The sequence below is a fragment of the Macrobrachium nipponense genome, chromosome 33, assembly GCF_015104395.2.
Source record: "Macrobrachium nipponense isolate FS-2020 chromosome 33, ASM1510439v2, whole genome shotgun sequence".
In the NCBI taxonomy this organism is placed as follows: Eukaryota; Metazoa; Arthropoda; class Malacostraca; order Decapoda; family Palaemonidae; genus Macrobrachium; species Macrobrachium nipponense.
The window spans coordinates 18,492,305-18,513,629 of NC_087219.1; the positions used below are offsets into that span (position 1 = coordinate 18,492,305).

The window sequence follows — 21,325 nt, forward strand, 5'->3', positions numbered from 1 at the left end:
AGCACCGTTCTTGAAATTTCTAATTTATAAGATATCATTTTCAACTAAATGTTGCAGCAAAGGATTTTTGAACAGACTAATAACCTGCTCTAGTTTTTTATACAAAATTTAATGTCAATTGAAATAAAGAATGGAAAATCCTTAATTCCAATTACCTGAATACTATAACAATTCAGAATAAAAAAAAAAAAATACAAATACGAAATAACGTGAAACAGATCACTCTCTAATTTATACGTAAACTTGTCAAACTTCTCATACCAAAACAATGATGAGGGATAACTGCTTCTTAGATTCTAATGTTAAATAAATAAATGATTCATGACACCATAGAACCATTAAAATATTATTGAACTCACAACTGGAGAACTGTAATTCTACAAGTTACAAAGAAGAAGTCCCTTATTTTGGGAGCGCCCCACCATTCCGTAAAGGCTGCATAAATGAACCAGTAAAACAAAGTTTCCTTTCCAGTAAAAACCAGTCCGTATAAATGTCATTCAGCTAAACTGGGAAATACTTTTTTGGTCCACATCCAAGTAAATTTAGTTCTAGATTGCTTAGAGCAACAGGTTTAGCCTTATGAAAGAATACATACTATTATATTTCTACTCTACTTTCTTCTTTCTTCTACCACGGCCATCTTGAGAACCAGCAGCCCGCTTTTCCAGATTTTACATATAAAGAGCTATCCCTTGGGCCTTCCCTTCCCTTTGCTTCTTCAGCACGTTCCTTTTCTTCCAGCTCTTGGTTTTCTCTCTCAATCAATGTATCAATGTGTTGCAGCGACGCTGAAGTTTCCAAAGCAGTTCTGCTTTTGATGAACCAATCAAATCTGAACTGAGGAGCTGACCTATGGGGAAAACCAATGCAATTAATATGGTACTAAAGTAAAATGATTAAAATTATAAGCTCTATGAACTTACATTTCTTTGCCTCCTACTAAAAGATGTTAAGCAAGAATTAACAGAAAAGGGAATCAGTCAGCTGACAAATGTAAATAAACCCTTGTCATGTCAAAAACATTTTGAGAATCATAGCAAGTAATTTCATGTGGAAAAATTAACACACTGCTAACATAAAACACAACAGTGTATCAAATCTGAAACTTTGCATGTGTGTGTATTATATATATATATATATATATATATATATATAATTATATATATATATGTTATATATATATATATATATATATATATATATATATATATATATAATATTTATATAATATTTATAATTATATATATATATATATATATATATATAATATTATATTATTGTATAATATATTTATTTATATTATATCATACTATATATATATATATATGTATATATATATATATATATATATATATATATATATATTATATATATATATATATAATATATACATATATATATATATATATATATATATATATATATATATATATATATATATATATATATAATATTATAGATAAATATATATATATATATAGTGCTAGTTTTCCAGATTTCTCACTAGATGATAAATGATACTAGTTCTTGGTAAACAATGCATTTTTGTTGTTGTTGAGAATTATGAAAATCATATACATACACTTCTTTACAATGAAAAAACTATGTATACACTGCTAACATAAAACACAACAGTGTATCAAAATGATGTTACTACAAATAAAGTTTTGTACATACTTACCTGGCAGATATATACTTAGCTATAGTCTCCGACGTTCCCGACAGAATTTCAAATCTCGCGGCACACGCGACAGGTAGGTCAGGTGGTCTACCTTACCCGCCGCTGGGTGGCGGATGTACGAACCACTCCCGTAAGCTTGTCAGATTTTTCTCTTCCACCTGTCTCCTGAGGGGAGGCTGGGTGGGCCATTAATCGTATATATCTGCCAGGTAAGTATGTACAAAACTTTATTGTAGTTTAACAATATCATTTTTGTACATGAACTTCCTGACAGATATATACTTAGCTGATTGGCACCCTTGGTGGAGGGTAAGAGACAGCTCAATAATACAGGTAAGACGGGAAACAACTAATGTTGTAGGATATAAAAACCTTGGTTCTCACCTTTTCAGGATGAAGACTTCATAGATACTATCTCTGAGTCTGCATTGCCTGGAGAGCTACAGCTAGGACGTGACCTGATGCTGAAAGACTCTCGGATCTACCACTGGGATATGTGATCCCCTATTGTGGTAGAATCCAAGTCGGATGCTGTTAGAGGGATCCTTGTCCGCCTTACCTAAACAGATCCTTAACCACTACCTCTGCAAGGAGCCAAAACCCACCAGACCACCTAACCAAAATACAAAGGGTTAATATTACGACAAAAAGAGGTGCCTCCTGCAGCCTCTTTCAGACAACCAAAAAAACAACAATATAAAATATAGGGTAACATATAAACAATTTACACAGGATAAGCTTTCAGCTCCCTGCCCCAGCACCGAATCCGCCGATACGAAAGGACCCAAGGCGAAGCATTTATCATATGTGATTTTTTACATCACGTAGGTAGTGGTTTGCGAAAACCGATTGGCATCTCCAAAAAGTCGCCTCCATCAAGTTCCGCACAGACATATTTTTTTCTGAATGCAAGCGAAGTTGCGATGGCTCTCACCTCGTGAGCTTTCACTTTCTTTTAGTAGTCTAAAATGCTCTTCTTACAGGCAACATGTGCCTCTGTAATAAGACTTCTCAGAAAAAAGGAAAGAGCATTCTTCGACATGGGCCGAGTGGGTCCTTTACGGAGCACCAAAGCACATCTTGATTAGCCTTAAGTTGTTCCTTCCTCTTAAGGAAATACTTCATAATTCTCATAGGGCAAAGAGTTCTTTCAGGCTCTTCCCCTACTAGAAAAGATAAACTACGAACTTCAAAGCTCCTGGGCCAAGGGCGTGATGGGTTTTCATTCTTAGCCAGGAAACTTGGAAGAAATGAACACACCATAGAATCTTCCTTAAACCCTACATTGCCCTCAATAGCTTGGAGCTCACTCACTCTCTTAGCTGTAGCTAGGGCCAAAAGGAAGATAGCCTTCTTCGTCAAATCCTTGAAACGAGGCTAAGCCAGGAGGTTCGAATCTAGACGATCCAAGGAATTGTAGGACTACGTCTAGATTCCAGTTCGGTACTACATGAGGACGCTTAATGGTTTCAAATGATCTAATAAGATCATGCAGGTCCTTATCATCGGATAAATTTAAGCCTCTATGCCGAAATACCGCCGCTAACATACTGCGGTATCCCTTAATAGTTGACACAACCAGATGACATTCTTCTTTGAGGAAAATAAGGAAATCCGCAATTTGGGTCACAGAGGTACTGGAAGAGGAAATGTTCTTCCTCTTGAACCAACGTCTGAAGACAATCCCACTTTGACTGGTATACACGCAAGGTGGAAGGTCTCCTCGCTCTTGCGATTGCTTTAGCAGCTGTTGCTGAAAAGCCTTTCGCTCTGACCAAACTTTGGACAGTCTGAAACCAGTCAGACTGAGAGCGAGGAGATTTTTGTGGTACCTGTCGAAGTGGGGTTGTCTGAGTAGATCGCTCCTTAGCGGGAGCGATCTTGGAAGGTCCACCAACCATTCCAGTACCTCTGTGAACCATCTTGGGCCGGCCAAAAGGGAGCGATTAAGGTCATTCTCGTTGAATCGGACTCTACGAACTTCTTGATGGTTAGCCCCAGGATCTTGAAGGGGGGAACGCGTAGACGTCGAGTCCGTTCCAGTCTAGAAGAAGAGCATCTATTGCTACTGCCTCTGGATCCGATATCGGAGAGCAGTAAGGATCCAGCCTCTTGTTCTTTGACGTGGCAAAGAGGTCTATGTGTGGCCATGCCCCACTTCCACAGGCTCTGGCATACATCCAGATGAAGGGTCCACTCTGTGGGAAGGACCTGATCTTTCCTGCTGAGGAGATCTGCTCTTACATTCCCTTTTCTCCCGCACGAACCTGGTGAGAAGCTTGATTCCTCTTTCTTCTGCCCACAGAAGAAGGTCTCTTGCTGTCTCGTACAGGGAGAAGGAATGCGTCCCCCCCTGTTTCCTGATGTATGCCAGAGCTGTAGTGTTGTCCGCGTTGACCTGCACTACCGATCTTCTGACTTTGGGCTCGAAAGCCTTCAGAGCCAACCACACAGCCATCAACTCCTTTCTGTTGATGTGCCAGGCTACCTGGTCCCCCCCCACCCAGGCACCTGACACTTCGCTGGTTCCCAGAGTTGCACCCCACCCCATGTCCGACGCGTCGGAGAACAACACCAGGTTGGGGGTCTGTGATTGAAGAGACAGTCCCTTCGCAAAGAGGTTGGGATCTGTCCACCATAAGAGATGTTTCTTGATGTCCTGGGATAACGACAGGGAGAACGTCAAATCCTGAGAACGACGACTCCAATTCCGATGAAGAAAGAATTGGAGTGGTCTCAGGTGCAACCTTCCTAGGGAAACGAATTGCTCCAGAGAGGAGAGCGTCCCAGCAGACTCATCCACTCCCTCACTGTGCATACTTCTTTCCCTAAGAAGGTTGTTACTCTCTCGAATCCTCGGGCTAGTCCTTTCCTGCGAGGGAAAAGCCGAAAACTCAGAGAGTTCATCTGTATCCCGAGATACACACACTCTTGCTCGGGAATTAGTGATGACTTCTTGAAATTGACGAGAAGTCCCAAAGCCTTCGTCAATTCTAAAGTTACTTGTAAGTCCTCAAACAACGATCTTCTGAATTGGCCCTTATTAGCCAATCGTCGAGGTACATGGATATCCTCACCCTTTTTCTTTCAAATGAAGCCATTGAGCCACATTCCTCAAAATCCCTGTGAACACTGAGGGCCGTCGAGAGGCCGAAACACAGAGCCCTGAACTGAAAAATTTTCCCCCCATCATGAATCTGAGAAACTTCCTCGAGGAAGGATGGATCGGTACGTGGAAGTAAGCGTCCTGTAAATCCAAGGAAACCATCCAGTCCCCTGGACGAAGTGCTGCCAGCACTGATGAAGGCGTTTCCATCGTGAACTTCTTCTTTTCTACGAGAAGTTCAGGGCGCTTACATCCAACACCGGTCTCCATCCCCCTGAGGACTTCGGAACTAGGGGAAAAAGGCGGTTGTAGAAGCCCGATGAATGATGGTCTGTCACTAGTTCGATAGCCCCCTTCTCCAGCATCTGATCTACTGCTAGATGGAGAGCTTGATTCATGATGGGGTCTCTGTACCTGGCCGTCGTTTCCCTGGGGAATGGTCGTCAAGGGAGGTCTTTCGACGAAAGGGATGAGGTAACCTCTCTCAAATAGAAAGGGTCCAAGGATCCGCCCTTTTTGGGCCCAGACTTCTGCAAACTCTAAGAGTCTGGCGCCCCACCGTTGATTGAAGGACTTGCAAGTTTATTTGGGGCTTTAACAGACTTGGCGAAAGTCTTACCCTTCTTGAAGGTCTACGACCTCTAAACGTAGAGGTTCTTGATGAAGATGCCCCTCGAAAGGGTTCTCGAACACTTGCCTTTTCCTTCTTAGCCTTGGTAGGGAAGGAAGGGCGAGGTTTTTTTTCTTGCCGACTGTGCCAAAAGGTCCTGGGTGGCTTTGGCCGAAAGTGACCTCGAAATGTCCTGCACTCGATGTTTCGGGAACAACTGAGTAGACAGAGGAGCAAACAGCAAGAAGACCTCTGAGCATGGGAGACGACTTCGTTAAGAAGGAACAATAAACCGACCTCTCTTCACGATCTCCGGCCCCATAAAGGGAGGCGATTTCACTCGCTCCGTCTCTTACCGACTTGTCCATACAAGACAAAACACACATAAGATCTTCTGGCGAAATTGACTCTGGCACTTCAATTTTCTTGGCTAGGACTCCCAACGACCAATCAAGGAAGTTAAATACTTCTAGCACTCTAAACATACCTTTGAGCAAATGATCCAATTCATTCATTCCCGCCCAAGTCGTCTTAGCAGAGTTAAGGGCAGTTCTCCTTGTCGAATCTACCAGTGCCGAAAAATCCGAATCAGCCGAAAGAACGGTAGACCCAATCCTAAGGGCTCTCCTGTTTCGTACCAGAAACCCGCGCGTCCTGATAACTTCGAAGGAGGAAAAGCGAACATCGTTTTCCCCGCTTCTTCTTTGGAAGCCATCCAGGAACCAAAACTCCTCAGTGCCTTCTTCATAGAAAGAGTTGGCTTCATCCTCACACAAGAAGAACTCTTCGCTGTCTTCGCCGTTGAAAAAAGTGAGTGAGGAGAAGGAGGAGCCGTAGGCGTAAGGGAATCCCCAAAAACTTGTAAAAGTAGCTCTGTAAGCTTCTTGTAAGAAGAGACAGCAGCAGAAGTGTTCGGTTCCTCATCCGAACCTTCTAGGACGTCGGTGTCGAGGCGAGTGCGGAAGATCCTTAGGTGACGAAGGGATCCTAGCAGGAGTTGAGCGAGAGGTTGGAGAACGCCCTCTCTTAGAAGAGTTCACATCCACTGGAGAACGATGAGAAGATCTGGGAAGTCTACGATGAGACTCCCTCTTCGAGGTATACTGAATCTCAGCCGAAGGAGAGGTAGGGCTCCTACTCCGAGAATCCTCGGAAACATCCACAGGGCGCTTACGAGGAGGCGAGCGCCTACTATACTCTATGCGCCTATCCTGAGGCGAGAGGCTGCCAGGAGAAGAGCGCCTATCGAGAGCAGAGCGCTTGCGCGGCTCTCCATACCTGTCCAGTTGCGTACGATCAACGGAAGTCCGACTGGAAGGCGAATGCGCCTACTAGGAGAAGGTCTGCTTGCGAGACTCTTGACGTCTAACAAGAGGGTAACATTCAGGAGAAGGGCGCTTCAAAACTAACGAGCGCCTACTTGGAGAAGGGTGCTTCCGGGATTCCTGGTGCCTACCAAGAGACAAACGGTCAGGCGAAGTGCGCCTAGAAGCGGGAGAGCGCCTACACGGAGAAGGGCGCTTGAAAGACTCTTGTTGTCTGCCCCTAGGAGAATAATCAGGAGTATGACGCCTTAAAAGAGACGAGCGCCTACTAGGAGATCTATGTGCAGTAGGCTCTTGGCGCCTACCTTGCGGGGAGCGGCTAACAGTAGGCCGTCTATCATGCACACGACTCCTACCAGACTCTAGATGCCTGTCAGGAGAGAAGTCCACGATCCGACACTCGAGGAGAGTGACATCTGGAAGAAGAACGCCTACTTGTATAAGGGCGCCTTCTAGAATCTTGAGGCTGCTGGGGGAGAAGTTTCACGCGAGGGAGTTGAAGAAATCGCGTGATGAGCAGGTGCAGTGCGCTTACCGGAAGCGGGAATCCAATCTGGAGAAAAAACTTCTTTCTCCATAGAGCGTCCTACCGATGTTTGGCGTCTTGAAATCGAAAGAGAGCCAGGCGAGCGAGGGCGCTCACGCGAGCCCCCACCTTCATACGAAACCTCACCATATGAAGGAGAACGATCCTCTGAAGAGCGGCGCCTAGATCTCTTGATCGGAAGAGAAACGTCCTTCTTCCTACGTGATCTAACTGCTAGAGAGTCTGCTAGCGCCGTGATCTGAGCTTGAAGTCCCGCGAGTACTCTCGTAGGAGAATCTTCTTGTTCTTCCTCGGAAGTAAGTAGCGACGGCGCGGAGCGCGAGAAGAAGAACGATCACAGGATTTCTTGGGTTTCTTCGCCTCCACCGACGATTCTTCCGGGAAAAACTCCGGACTAGAAGCCAAAGGACTGCAGGGAGCCTTCCAAGCTCTCTTCAACGGGCGCGACGCATCCGGGGAGTTCCAACCTCTCTTCGGAGAGGGAGACGACGAAGAGGAGAAGCATTGGCGTAGGAGCTCCTTCTTGTAGCGATCCGAGGCAGCCTGGGAGCGTACTTCAGGATCTGCCGAGGGGACGCCTGACCGGTGGGGGCTCTCCCTAGCCCTCCTGCGGCTTTCGACTTTCCTACTCCACTGGAACTGGGAGTCTGGAAGAGGTCTAGGCCTAGAGGCACTAAGGAGCCGGTCAGACGCACCCTCCACAACACTGGGGACACTGCACTGATCACTAACACTCTCCTTACCTTCCAACTGACGAATCTTCTGATCCATAGAACGATTCTTGGCTTTCAGAGCTGCCGCCTCCGAAGGCGAATCTTCGGCTTCGGTGCGGGGAGCCGGGGCTGCAACTTGGGAAGAAGGTTCTAATTCTACGTAGTACTATTAGGATCCACATCCAACTCACTCATTCTAGATCTGCTAGAACTTCTAGAGGAAGCCTTACGCACTCTATCACGTTCCAACTTCCTAACATAAGAAGAGAGAGCCTTATATTCTTCTTCATTCAATCCCTTACATTCATTACAAGGGTTAGCAAAAGCACATTCATTCCCCCTGCATTTCATGCAAACCGTGTGGGGGTCTACCGAAGCTTTCGGCAACCTCACCTTACATCCTTCATTCACGCAAACCCTAAACAAAATGACAATTTGTCCAAAATTGCATTTTTCCTAACTATACAAACCTGAGGTCCTTTTACAATAGGAAGGTACTAGCGGCAGCTGGATAGGTCGTAAGCTTTCGAACAAGGGGTTCGGTAGTTAACTGCTTGTCCGACAGGCGCGCGCAGTCGCGCGACTGGTAGGTAAACAAATCACTTTTGCTTTTGGCCCAAGCAAAAACTGCAGAGTGAGGGGTGGCATGAGGTGGGGCTATGTGTAAAAGGACCTCAGGTTTGTATAGTTAGGAAAAATGCAATTTTGGACAAATTGTCATTTGTTCCGACACGGCATACAAACCTTCGGTCCTTTTACAATAGGAAGACTCACTTCTTGGTGGGTGGAATCTGAGTCTTTTGTGAACAGACTGGTGTTCGCCCAACCTTGGAAGCCTCCCTGGTCGTAAGAGCGAGGGAGGGATCCAAGCCTCTGTCCGATTGATCGGGGTGTGCACCGCAGGATCAATGGTCAGACCTCTGGACCGAGTACTAAGAGAGGGCATGCGCATCTCTTCGTACCAGCAATGCAAGAACTTGTTCCTGTACAGGAGCAAATATAAAGTCATGGGTTTGACTCTTGTAGGCATCCACTTCCCCCCTTGTAGAAGGAAGTGGTGGATATTCTGCTCCTATCCCTAGTGAAAGGATAGGATGGGGCTCTGTCATATAGCTCACCGGCATCTCGTCCTTATCCAGCAGGGTAATGACCGTATCCCTCTACCCACAGGTAGAGGGGTAGGATAGAAAGAGAAGCCAGTCACTTTCTCATTCACTATCTATTCATACAGTCACACCAGGACTCGATGCTGTTCAGCCTGCTAGGGTCTGGGTTAGCTACACAACGTGTTGAGCAGCCACCACGGGTCCTAAGGAAAACGATCCAAGGACCTGTGGGCAATATCCAAAAAGGTAGAAGGAGGTGCCAGTGGTCTGGTTGTACCAGACCCCTGCCTTCAGCCTGCGCCACGGAGAAGTTCTTGTGTAAACTCGAGGGAGTGTACTTCTAGGTCATCTTGGTGCTGACGAAGAGTCTTCAACACTCCGCCTGGGATGTCGAGTTTCTTCAGAAAGCGCGGTCGTGCTTTCACAGGACAAAGCAGCATCTCCTTCGCATCGAAGGCGGTGAAGTCCATTAGGGAGGGGACTGTGAAGGACTCTAACCGATCGTCAGGAACCGAAGGGTTTCAGAGTCTTCGCTACGAATTCGGTACGAAATCGAGCGTCACGAATCCCCATCCCCTGGATGCTTGACTTCGCAGGCAAAGTCATGCAATTACCTCAGAGGAAAAGAAGGGAATTTGTGTCGTATGACCTATCCCTCTTCTCGACTTCGGTGATGTCCTGTACCCATACTGGTTATCCGTCTGCAGCGAAGTTGTTGTTCTCGGTAGTGGATAGGACACCGACACTCAATGTTGGGTGTCGATGGTATGGGTACTGTGACAAGCCGTTAGGACGAAGAAAAGATTGTTATGGAACAACCGAACTAAGTCCACAGCGAAGTTCGTAACAGACTTGGGAGCTCTGACAGCTGCCGACTGACTGCGTTCGGTAGGAGGCAAGTTGTCCAAGCACCCGAGCAAGTCACTTGACTTCGCCTTATAAAAGGGTTATGCCAAGAGACTAAACAAATAATTTGTTCGTCACCGATGCCAGCGGAAGGCAAGGTGATGACTCTCTTAAGGCATGTGCCCAACAGGCGAAAGTCAATTGCCTTCTAGAGACCGAGGTCCTTGATGGCAAGATATCTCATAGTATAGTTGATTCTCGGGTAAGGAGAAACAACACTATGTGACGTTGAAGACGAAGGTGTACAGAAAAATGCAACCTACGTCTTCACAGCTGAACCGAGAGAAGGATCTCAAGATTCTGAACCTGTGCTACAAAGACTGAGAACGCTAACCGCTATTGATTGCTGTCCGGTGAGGATCGTAGTTGCAATAAAAGCGGAGCGCTTCCAGTAATGAAGACAGGGAACTACTGCCTTAAGAACTGCTTCTCATGGGCTGAACATTTGGATAAGTAGAGCTGTCAGGTCGGAGAGTAGGCGATGTCTTCTGACATATCTGTTAATTCGGGGCGAGCAATGAAATTGTTGCACACCTACGAATACGAGATATTTTGAAGACAAACTCAGATGTCTGCAAAAATCATTCGCATTATCGCAGTGCGATGCAGCGGTTGACTAGTACAGACTTCTGTTACCGTGCTGTAAACAGAAAGATGAAAGAGTCCAAGAGATATCTCTGTTGAAAATTCTCGCAATGTCGAAGGCGATGAAATCGAGCGTCACAGCAGTAGATGGTCCTTCATTATTGCGAGAATCCCCGTTAATCAGAGACCTAAGTCCATGATTGTGGGCAGAGATACGGTTCGGTAGTCAATCCAACCAGGGGAGAGAGAGACGTAACCGACCGTGCATCTCCGAGACCTAGCTGATACTGAGCCGCTATCAGGCAGTTCAATACGCAGTAGCTCTCGGTGACTCGTTCATCCTGAGTTGCCAGGTATCCATTATTCCACGAAGGAATGCGTTCGGCTAGAACCATCGAGCATAAAGAATACGCTCGAGCAATTATATTTAACCGAAACGGATTTCGGTAAATACAAAAGCTGATTTGGTGTTGTCATGACAATACCAAGTATCTAAAATCGAAACTGATAACTGCTGGGAGGTTGCAGGCAACCCCGAGTTGCAGTTCAATTAAGATACAATTCGTCTCGGTCACAAACCGTAGAGTTAACTACGGTATGCGCCTACCCCACGGACAATTCAACTGTTAAAGAATCATGTCGCGAGGGTAATATACGTAGTATATTTGTAGGTTCTGTACCACGACCTCCATCCTAAATTCTTTTCCCCTCGAGGAATGAGAATAAGGATTGGAGATCGACCGCCTGCGTTCTCTAGTCAAGAGAGTGAAGGAGAAGTCTTTCCCAAAGGAAAGCTTCAATGGTGAACAGAATACCGAAGACGATAGTTCAAGCCAAACTGGAAGTTCCCGTCCGTTCTTCTCTATTCCAGGTTAAGCGCCTACTGTGAGATACTCTTCTTTCAGCAGCAGTCTTCTTCCAAATGCTAGAAATTACAGAATTCGAGCATAAGCGAGGTTCCCGATTATCGTGTAACAATTATCGGGGATTCTCGCTCACTTTGGACCGTGGTCTCGCCTGAGTGTTTGGAGATCGTAAAAAACTCGAACACTCTGAGTGCGCTAGAAATTCCGTAGAATTCTAAGCACTCTGCGAAAACCCCCCAACCTGAATTCGTCAGATGATATCGGCTGGTGGTCCTCTCGATTCCGTAGAAATCGAGATCTAGCAGTTGGAGAAGAAAAGGAGCAGCCATCGCCTTACGGCGATGGCCTCTCAGAGCCTGGGAAAACGTATCGTCAGGAGAAAACGTTTTCCGAGGAGGGTTACGAACTCATACTGTAGTAAGTGTCTGCCGCCACTGTGAACGTCGTCTGGGTGGGGTTGATCGTACACCTGACATGTAGAGAGCCGATACCGCTCCGACTCATTCCAGTCCTCGTCGAGGTCGAAACCTCAGGAGGACCGAAGGGGTATTTAAATACGGTGTCCGAAGACACGTATAAACGCCTCTGTCGCAGTAGAGGATGGTGAAGTAGCTTGTTCGACCGTCCAGAACTGAGAGAGCCTTCTTGTCCGGAGACGAGAGACTACCTGGTTCAACACAGTCGGCAAGCTCCGATCGCGCCGACCCACCGTCGATTTGGGTTCCCTCTCGGGCCCCAAAACGACTCGAGCCGAGACGTGGCTCTGCTGGTGGGAGCGGCGATCCTTCCCCGAGGTCATTGTGCTGACGAATCAGCGCCGTAACCTCGGCAAAGTTCCTCTGGATCTCGGAAGTCACAGCATCTTGCAGAGTGGGACGTTAAGCCCTTCGAACAAGAGCATTCCGAGAACCTTCCTCCTAAGAAGGGGGAACAGCGACAGCCCTCTCGGTCTTCCCCATCCACTTGCGCATACGTCCTGGTCGGTCCAAGAACCGTGCCTGGCACGTAGGGCGTCGTGGGTGGGATCATGAGGGGCGCACTCCCCTCACGATCACTCCTCAATACCTCGCTCCTCCCGGTGTGAACCCGAGGAGGTTGAAGGTACGGGAGAGGCAGACCTGACGCTCCCTCGTCGCTCGCTGGCAGAACCAGCAGGCTTGGAGGGCTTGCAGGCGATCGTCAACCCGCGGTGACGATCGAGCTGCAGGCCTGGTCGAACCGTCTCGCTGTGGAGAACGGCTGGACTGAGCACAGCGGCCCCGATCTCGAGTGTCAGAAGAGCTGGTGCTGGTTGCCGTTCCCGATCGCTCTCTGTGAGAGCGACGGTCAGGCGAACCTGCAGGCTCCACTGTCGCAGTGAGACCGGTGCTTGTCCTCACGGCACGTCACGTCTGCTGTTCCCAGCCGTGGCTGGCACCGGCGAACGGGGGAGGACCTCTTCCCAGCCTCAGCCCGTGGTCGGTCGTGGACCGTCACGTCCCCGGTAGCCAGCTGTTCACCGCGAGAGTGAGAGCTGGTCTGGTGAGAGTCGCATGAGCGGCTGTCACCAGTCTTCCGCCCCGTGCCGTGAACCTGACGCTGAGCGGACTCAGAGGTCTGGTTCCTGGCTGCACGGTCGCTGGTAGGCGACCGTACACTCGGTACCTCCCGCGAACGAGAGGCCGAGACGGACCCTGATGCAGTGGCAGAACCACTGACACCAGGCGAGGAAGTACCGGTGTTAGCCGGTACCCCTCTGGTCCCCGTAGTCTTCTTCCTTGCGGAAGAAGAGACTGGGCCCCGCTCCCGAAGGAGCAGGAGGACCATCGGAAGGAACCCTCCCGTTCCCACCGAGGTGAGACGGGTCCCGAGAAGCTCCCGAGGGAGACTTCTTAGGAGGGAGGAGGCGACCTTCTTTCTTCCTCGGCTGTAAAGCCTTAGAAGTCGAAGGGGAAGAGGCGGCGGCCGACGACGATGAAGAAGATGAAGACGACGACCACGACACCTTCCTCCTCTTCTTCGTCAGCTTCCTCAGGTACAGACGTAAGATCTGCTATCCAGGGCGGAGCCGGGGCTGCTGTAGCCGAAGCCACAGGGCCCGGACGCACCTGTACAGACAGACCAAAGTCTGGGGTAGTACCACCACGAACAGGGACGACATCAGCAGGTATGGGCATCCAGGAACAGCAGGCACGGCCAGCACATCATCGGTAGGGACAGCCAGCGCAGCAACGGCAGGAAACAGCAGCGCAAGCAACGGCAGGGCCAGCCAGCGCAGCAACGCATGGACAGTCAGCCCAGAATCGGCAGGTACAGGCAGGCAGCACCGGAAACAATAGGAATGTGGAGCAAGCAGCCAGCAACATCCTGGTACCGGCGGCAGGTCCAGGGGCGAGTTCTAGGGCAGCGGAAGTGTGGTCGCTGCAGCGCGGCAACCACGAGCGGCGGCGGCACGCCCCCCTCTCGGTACGGCGAACGGCACTTCACAGCGCTGTATGGCAAGACTGTTACCACGTGAGGCGAGTACACCAGGTGAGGAGGGACGTCGTCACCTGGTTGCGTGGTCACCACTCCATGGGTGACCGCAGTAGGCCCAGACATAGAACCGCAGCCCCTGGACACCAGCACGCTCTGCAATTGGAAGGACGCCCATACCTCACCAAGGTCCACCCTCGTGGCAGTAGCACCTGCGGAAATAATAGTAGTAGCGATTAATGGGGGGGAAATCCCCTCGTGCGGGGGTTTGATCCCTCCCGAACGAGTGGAAGACCCCTAATACAATTGTACATCGGGCACCGAGCGCCCTCCCCCGCGCTCGACGGATCGGGCGAGGAGAAGAACGCCGATAACCTCCCCCCCCCAAGGGGAAGAGTCATCTGTGGGAACTGAGCGGGGGTCTCGTTCCCCACCCCCCCCGCGACAGTCCCATGTACCCAACAACAAAATAAGAGCCCTAGAGCAATCGTGCCATCGGCACGAATACAAGGCATAAGGATCAATTCCCTGACTGAGCGGAACTTGAACCAAATAAAATTGATGCAATCAATAATAAGGAACAAAATGAAAATGCATCTTGCAAAACGATTCACTTCACAATGAATAAGGGCTCGGATCGAGCGCATTTGCGCCCTCGGTACCGAGCGCAAGGTGAAAGGTTTCATTCCTTACCTTTATGGATCAAGGTTTCTGGAAACCTTGATCCATAATGAATGATGCAATCAACAAATATATGAAAATGAAAAGACTACTGCGCTTGCGATTTCACTTCATACAAATAAAAAGGGGAAGGATCAATTCCCGTGAATAGCGGAACATTGATCCCAGTCAACAATGCAATCTCAATAAAAAAATGAAAATGAAAAAGAACTGCACTTGCGATTTCACTTCATTCAAATTAAAAAGGGGGAAGGATCAATCTCCGGGCAAGCTCGGAAACTGATCCAAAATGAGTATTGCTACAATAAAAAATAATATATGAAAATGAAAAAGAATACTGTACTTGCGATTCCACTTTCATACTGAATAAGTTTCCGTGCCGAGCGCATTCGTTCGGCAACGGGCATACAGGTCAAAAAATTAATTAAATAAATTGAAAAGAGCAACTTACTTACGATTTTCATCTACCAAACATTTCCAACCCAAATATGCGCTCGGCGCGAAGCGCTACCCGCCCTCGGCACCGAGCAATATACAATCTCCGTATGGATCATTCTGGAAAATGAATTCCCGCAATTACGCCCTTCAGTCCCGGCACTCGGTAATCGGAGGCGTTGTGAACCAAGATCCTTTAATTCACAATTGAATTCAATGAAATGATTGTACTTACAATTCAGTTTCACTAGATACATAGAAAAAGAAAAACACAATCATGCGAAAGCAAACGACGATGAAGCGGGCAGAGAGCGATGATACACGTCCACCACGCCAGCAGGCCGAAAGCAAAAGTGATTTGTTTACCTACCCAGTTCGCGCCGCAAGCGCGCCTGTCGGACAAGCAGTTAACTACCGAACCCCTTGTTCGAAAGCTTACGACCTATCCAGCTGCCGCTAGTACCTTCCTATGTAAAAGGAACCGAAGGTTTGTATGCCGTGTCGGAACAAACCGAAGTTTAACTACCGATTCTAGATCAGACATCGTTAAAGAAAATCAAACTCAAAATCAAACCGGTCCACAATCAGGCGTATGCCAAGCAAACAAAGCGAATACGTCACAAAATAAGTCCAAATTAACTCCAGGCAAGCGAGAATTGAAAAACTATCGAGAGGAACCGACAACAGTTGTTATCGTTACCCGGCGACAGAGAAAAATGACAAGCTTACGGGAGTGGTTCGTACATCCGCCACCCAGCGGCGGTAAGGTAGACCACCTGACCTACCTGTCGCGTGTGCCGCGAGATTTGAAATTCTGTCGGGAACGTCGGAGACTATAGCTAAGTATATATCTGTCAGGGAAGTTCATGTACAAATCTGAAACTTCGCGCGGCGTATAAGCTAGTTTTCCAGATTTCTCACTAGATGATAAATGTAAACCCTAGTTCTTGGTAAACAATGCATTTTTTTTTTTTTTTTTTGTTTTTTTTTTTTTTTTTTTTTTTTTTGAGAATTATGCTAATCATATACATACACTTCTTTACAATGAAAAACTATGTATACAGCTAACATAAAAATAACCATTTATCATACTGTAAAACAAATTCACCGGTTTCAGACTTAAAAAGCCCGAATATCAATTCAATAGTTAATCATTCTTGGTAGAGAATACTTCCTTGTTTAGGATATGCTAATCCAAAAATACTTAAGACAATAAATGTACACCATACAGTTTTCATAAAAAATAATAATATGCATCGGATTAAAACAATTTACATATTGCCAAGATAAAATCTTAACAAGATCTATGAAAGATAATTTATGATAAAAGATGCTGTCTACAGTTGAGAAATAAGGCTAGTGTTTTTTACATGTTTGGGGGTCAAGATGATTGCAATGCAGTGGTACAATCTCTTATGTGACTGTAATCAATATCAAAGTAAAAGGATTCAACTCTATTATAATACAAAAGCACTAACATTTGCATTGCTATCAAGTGATCTACTGCAAAAATTTACAGACAAAAAAATAAACTGAAAAGGGTATCTTACCTAACAGCTGCCCTTAGCTCTTCATATACATTTTCTTTGTCAAAACCTAGCTTATGCAGCATACAGACCAAGAACCGGTCCTCTTCTTCAGTATAGTTCTTTCCTTTGTTGGTGCCGTAAGATATTCTCAACTGATGGAAAGGTGCTCTATACCTAGCCATCTGCAAGAAAAAATAATCACCATGAGACCTTACTTTGAACACAAAAAATACAGTACCACAGTAAGAGACAGTTGTGATTTTTATAGCTATAATATGCATGTAGCTTCAAAGTTAACATTACAAAAACTATGACTTTACAACACAAATTTTTCCAAAAAGAAATAAACAGCATTAAAAAAAATCCCATACTAACTCTTTACCTTAGCATCCAAGGCTTTCTTGATGGAAGCTCTTCGCTGGATTTTTGCCTCGCCTCTCTCTATCTGTGCCAAGATTCGGTCACAGTCTTGCAGCTCTGAGCAGCGCTCCCAGAACACAGCAGAGTATTCCATCACCTCTTCAGGTGTTTTGCCCTCGACCTCCTGAAGTCCATTGGTATTTCAAATATCATTATTCTACTTGTCAAGACATATTTTGTTTAAAAAATTTACAAAGAGAGTGCCTTATGTAACACATGCATTTAATTTATATATATATATATATATTAGATCATTTTCAAGTATGGTCAACTTGTCAGTAGTTGAAAGAATTTTTATTAGTATCATCAATATATATTCAAATTTTATTGTTTTACTCCCTGAACCGACATCTTCCTAAGCCTCCTGAGACTCTAACAACTAACAATAAATAAAGCAAGAAACAATAGAGGATCTACAAACTAAAACAAATTAAAGAGAACAAATAAAGTAAAGAAAGACTAAATTGAGACTACAAGAAAAAAAGTTGAAAACTGTACTCTAAAACACATGGAATAAACAATTTAGGCCAAAGGCCAAGTGTATGGACCTATGAGGTCAACTCAGAGCTGAAAATAATATTGAAGTACTTGTGAAGAGAGGGCGGAAAGTAAGAGGAAGAAAGGGAATGTGAACGGAGGCACTAACTCCCTATAGGAATACTCTAATCTAGACCGATGAAACTTACCTTCGCAATATTTTCAATGTCATCACGACCAAACTTTTCATTGGCTTTGATGAACTGGTTAAAATCTCTCTTACTCCAGTTAAGGAACCCTTGGGTGAGGAGGTTATCTCTCTCTTCCATTTCTTCTTCTGTCACCGGCTCAGCTTCATCAATTTTTCCTTTGCTCTTCCTTCTGAATACGACCGCAGCATCAGCCATGTACTCAGGATTTTTGGGCACCTACAAGGAAATAAATAACAGTAATACCAAGGCAGTTTCTCTCATTTGAATAGACTAATGCAAGAGACTCAATCTCAACATATGACCAGGTGGCATCATCTAAAATTTACAGTAAAGTATACTAAAGTACATACTATATAAACAAAGAAAATTACACAGATAACCCTAGCATTAAAGGAAATATTTCACTCTGGAATTTTGTAATACTACAGTAAATATATTTTGCCCAATTCTAAGTTACCAACAGCATTTCATTTAATTCTGTGAAATCCAAATAGGTCACTAATTTAAACTAACAAGTATCAAGAAGTGCCTGAGAAACAAATGCCCCAACACTGGCAGTCATATTTGAAGCCTTTAAACAATTCAAGAACAATATCACCTTAATCCTTGGGTACACAAAAAAATTTATATCCACAAATAAATACATGTGTACTTAAAATGTTCAGCTTTTGACACACAAATACTGGAACAGACATTTAACTTGCATAATAACTGTATACCCCCAGAAAGTAAAGTGGAGACAATGTGATGCTGTAATAACTATAGAAAAAAAAATTTAACATAGCATTATTTTTGTACCAGTTTAAAAAATGCATGAATAGGATACGTACCTTGTAGCTGACAGTCTTTCTGTAATAGTAGATTTCTTTGTCCAAGAGCTCAAAAAGCCTTGGAGGGAAGAACTGGAAGTCTTGAACAACAGGCTGTTTAGGAGGACGAGGCGCCTGCAAGGAAAACACACACACACATTAATGAATCTATACATGGTTAAATGTGATAGGATGAGTCTTGCTAGAAATTTACAAATAGCAATATAACAGCATATTACAATCAATATTCTGAGTAAAAGGTATAAACCTCACGTCAACCTGAGTACTTCTGTTCAACTGTTGCCCTCATATAAACTTTGGACCAGAATTCAGCATCAATAAAAAGTCAAATATTTACATGTTAAATCCCTCAAGTTTTACATCTAAATATCAGAGCATGCATGGAAAATAAAGCTTTTCAAAAAACTCACTCTGAAAGACAAAACACTGGGTATTAGCACCACGTACAAAAGCGTACTATATGCTACAATTTCGAGTTTGTCCTCATGTTACCATTGATCAAGTACCTGGTAGTTTTTTAAATGTTGAAACAGTTCCACTCAATACCATTCCAACAATCTACTTATTTATATTAGTCAAAGAAAATCAAAACTAGTGGAAAAGTATGATGCACACAGGATACAAAACCACAATCAAAACCTTCAAAAAGAAAACACTGAAAATAAACGTCAACACAGCAAACCGTGTCTTATTGAATGAAGCAAAAATGATAAAACACTGACATACTGTACATATGACGTACCCTCCTTAAGACGATGAAATAAAGGAAAAATAAGGATATTACTTCTTCCATCCTTTTACAGAAGATTCCTACCTTAATTTTAGGATTTTAGTATAAAAGAGGATTTGACCTAATACTGTACCTGAAACTACCATTAACTCAAGGCACTTTCAACATTTATTGAGAATTATGTCGGGGTCTTTGGTTCATGCCAAATGAGATAATGACAGTAATTTATTATCATAGAGACTACAACACTGATTTGTCTTTTGTAATCTCCACAAGTAAGTAACAACCCATAAAACCATGTTTATATTTTCCTTTGATTTCTTTCAAATCTAAATATAGGTTCTCCTTTGCTGTTTATTAAACTTTGAATTTAAAATTCACACCAACAACAAAGAAATCCGTGTTTACTCCATATCTCAAAACCTGAATTGCCGAAAGGTGTCCTCGGCTAATCAGCACAGCCCTCGAAAACAATAATGTAACTGGAAGCAAATTATGATGAAAAGTGCACATTCCTGAGTTGACCCCCCACAGAAAGTAACTGATAACTTGAGTGAATCAACTAAACACCTAAGAGGTAAAATTGTACAAATGATTTCAATACAAAGGTACTTTCTCAAAACCTAATCTTACACATAGTGTAATGAAAAATGAGACAAAATTGCTGAAAAATGTGCCATGATACAACACATTCATTTGGAAAAAAATTAAAATAAATGCTAGTGTGATACCTATCCATGTTTTACCCCAATAAATTTTTCCCTTTTTTAAGCAGCAAATTTAAAATTACTTTAAACAGGTTCTAAACCAAATGAAAAAATTTCAAACAATACAAACAATGACGTGCGATGCAATGAGCCTCAAAACAAAGTGAGATCTTAGAAGCATATGGGGTAACTGATGAAATAAAAGATTATCCTGTCAAACATATGTATCAAACTATTAGTAAAAATATCAGACTTCACTGAAGGATACTCATGGATTCAAGAGATGGAGACAAGAAAACCAGTGTTCATTTTCTTGTATCAGACTTAAGTCTGGAAATCTGTAGGCAACTTGGGTCTGGCTTCGTGAACTGATATGTCAAAATATCTGAAAAACCACTTATGTTCTACATTTTTAATAGGAACATGAGGCCTGTGTCTCCAACTTCTTATCGTGATTCTTTATATATATATATATATATATATATATATTATATATATATATATATATATATATATATATATATATCTATATATATATATATATATAATATATATATAGATATATATATATAATATATATATTATATATTATAAATAAAAAAAGGCAAATGTAATGTGCGTAGTCATCCAATAATTTTCATATATATTCATAATTCCAACATTACCTTCTCCGAGTATGCACTTACGCTGTACAAAAAACGTTCTGAAGGAATTTCCCATCAAACTGCATGAAGGCCCTGACCATCTATATAAAACCTAACTATATTCATAAGAGCACATCTACATATCATCAGGGGCTACTTTCTATTGAAAAGGGTCTCAGCATTATGCAATTATGAACAACTTGAAATAAAAAATGGAGGGTTAGGTGACAGCGTATGCTCCTACACGCCACCTATGGCATGTTAGTGGTTATGGAACGCATGCATCTAATTAAAAACTGTCAAATAAAACTCTAGCCACTGAAACAACAGGCCTACTTACACCTCTCCAATTGGGCTGAAGAGGAAATTTACGTACTATTACAATTTGGAAGAGATAATCTAACACATGAAAGAGAAATTGGGACAATGTAAATCAATTCTTAGGACTGCTGAGATCCAACAGAGAAAGGGTAGCACTTATAAAAACAAAATTCCAACCACCAATGCTCTATAATAAACATTAACACATTAATTCTTTATTTAGATGCTCATACTCTATCATATATATGTATATACGTATGTTACAAGCTTACAGAGCCCTTTTTCAACTTTAAATAATACACATATTGCTCTGCAAATATTAGCACATGATGATCGAGTCAAATTACACTAATCTGGTACAAAGTATAAAAAAAATTATTTAGGATCTGACAGTACGCAACAACAGCATCTAGTAAATAGACATATTTGCAAGAGAG

General features: G+C 44.0%; 1 protein-coding gene across 1 annotated transcript in view; it reads right to left on the reverse strand.

Annotated features, from left to right (window-relative positions):
- Positions 1-460: 460 nt before the first annotated feature.
- Positions 461-21,325, reverse strand: part of LOC135202994 (chromatin-remodeling complex ATPase chain Iswi-like) — a 95,876-nt gene continuing 75,011 nt past the window's right edge. Inside the window, 7 exon segments of the mRNA XM_064232539.1 lie at positions 461-665; positions 667-853; positions 16,569-16,729; positions 16,930-17,091; positions 17,654-17,872; positions 18,487-18,600; positions 20,908-20,922. Of these exon segments, the coding sequence (XP_064088609.1) occupies positions 609-665; positions 667-853; positions 16,569-16,729; positions 16,930-17,091; positions 17,654-17,872; positions 18,487-18,600; positions 20,908-20,922 (915 nt within the window). The 3' untranslated portion in view covers positions 461-608.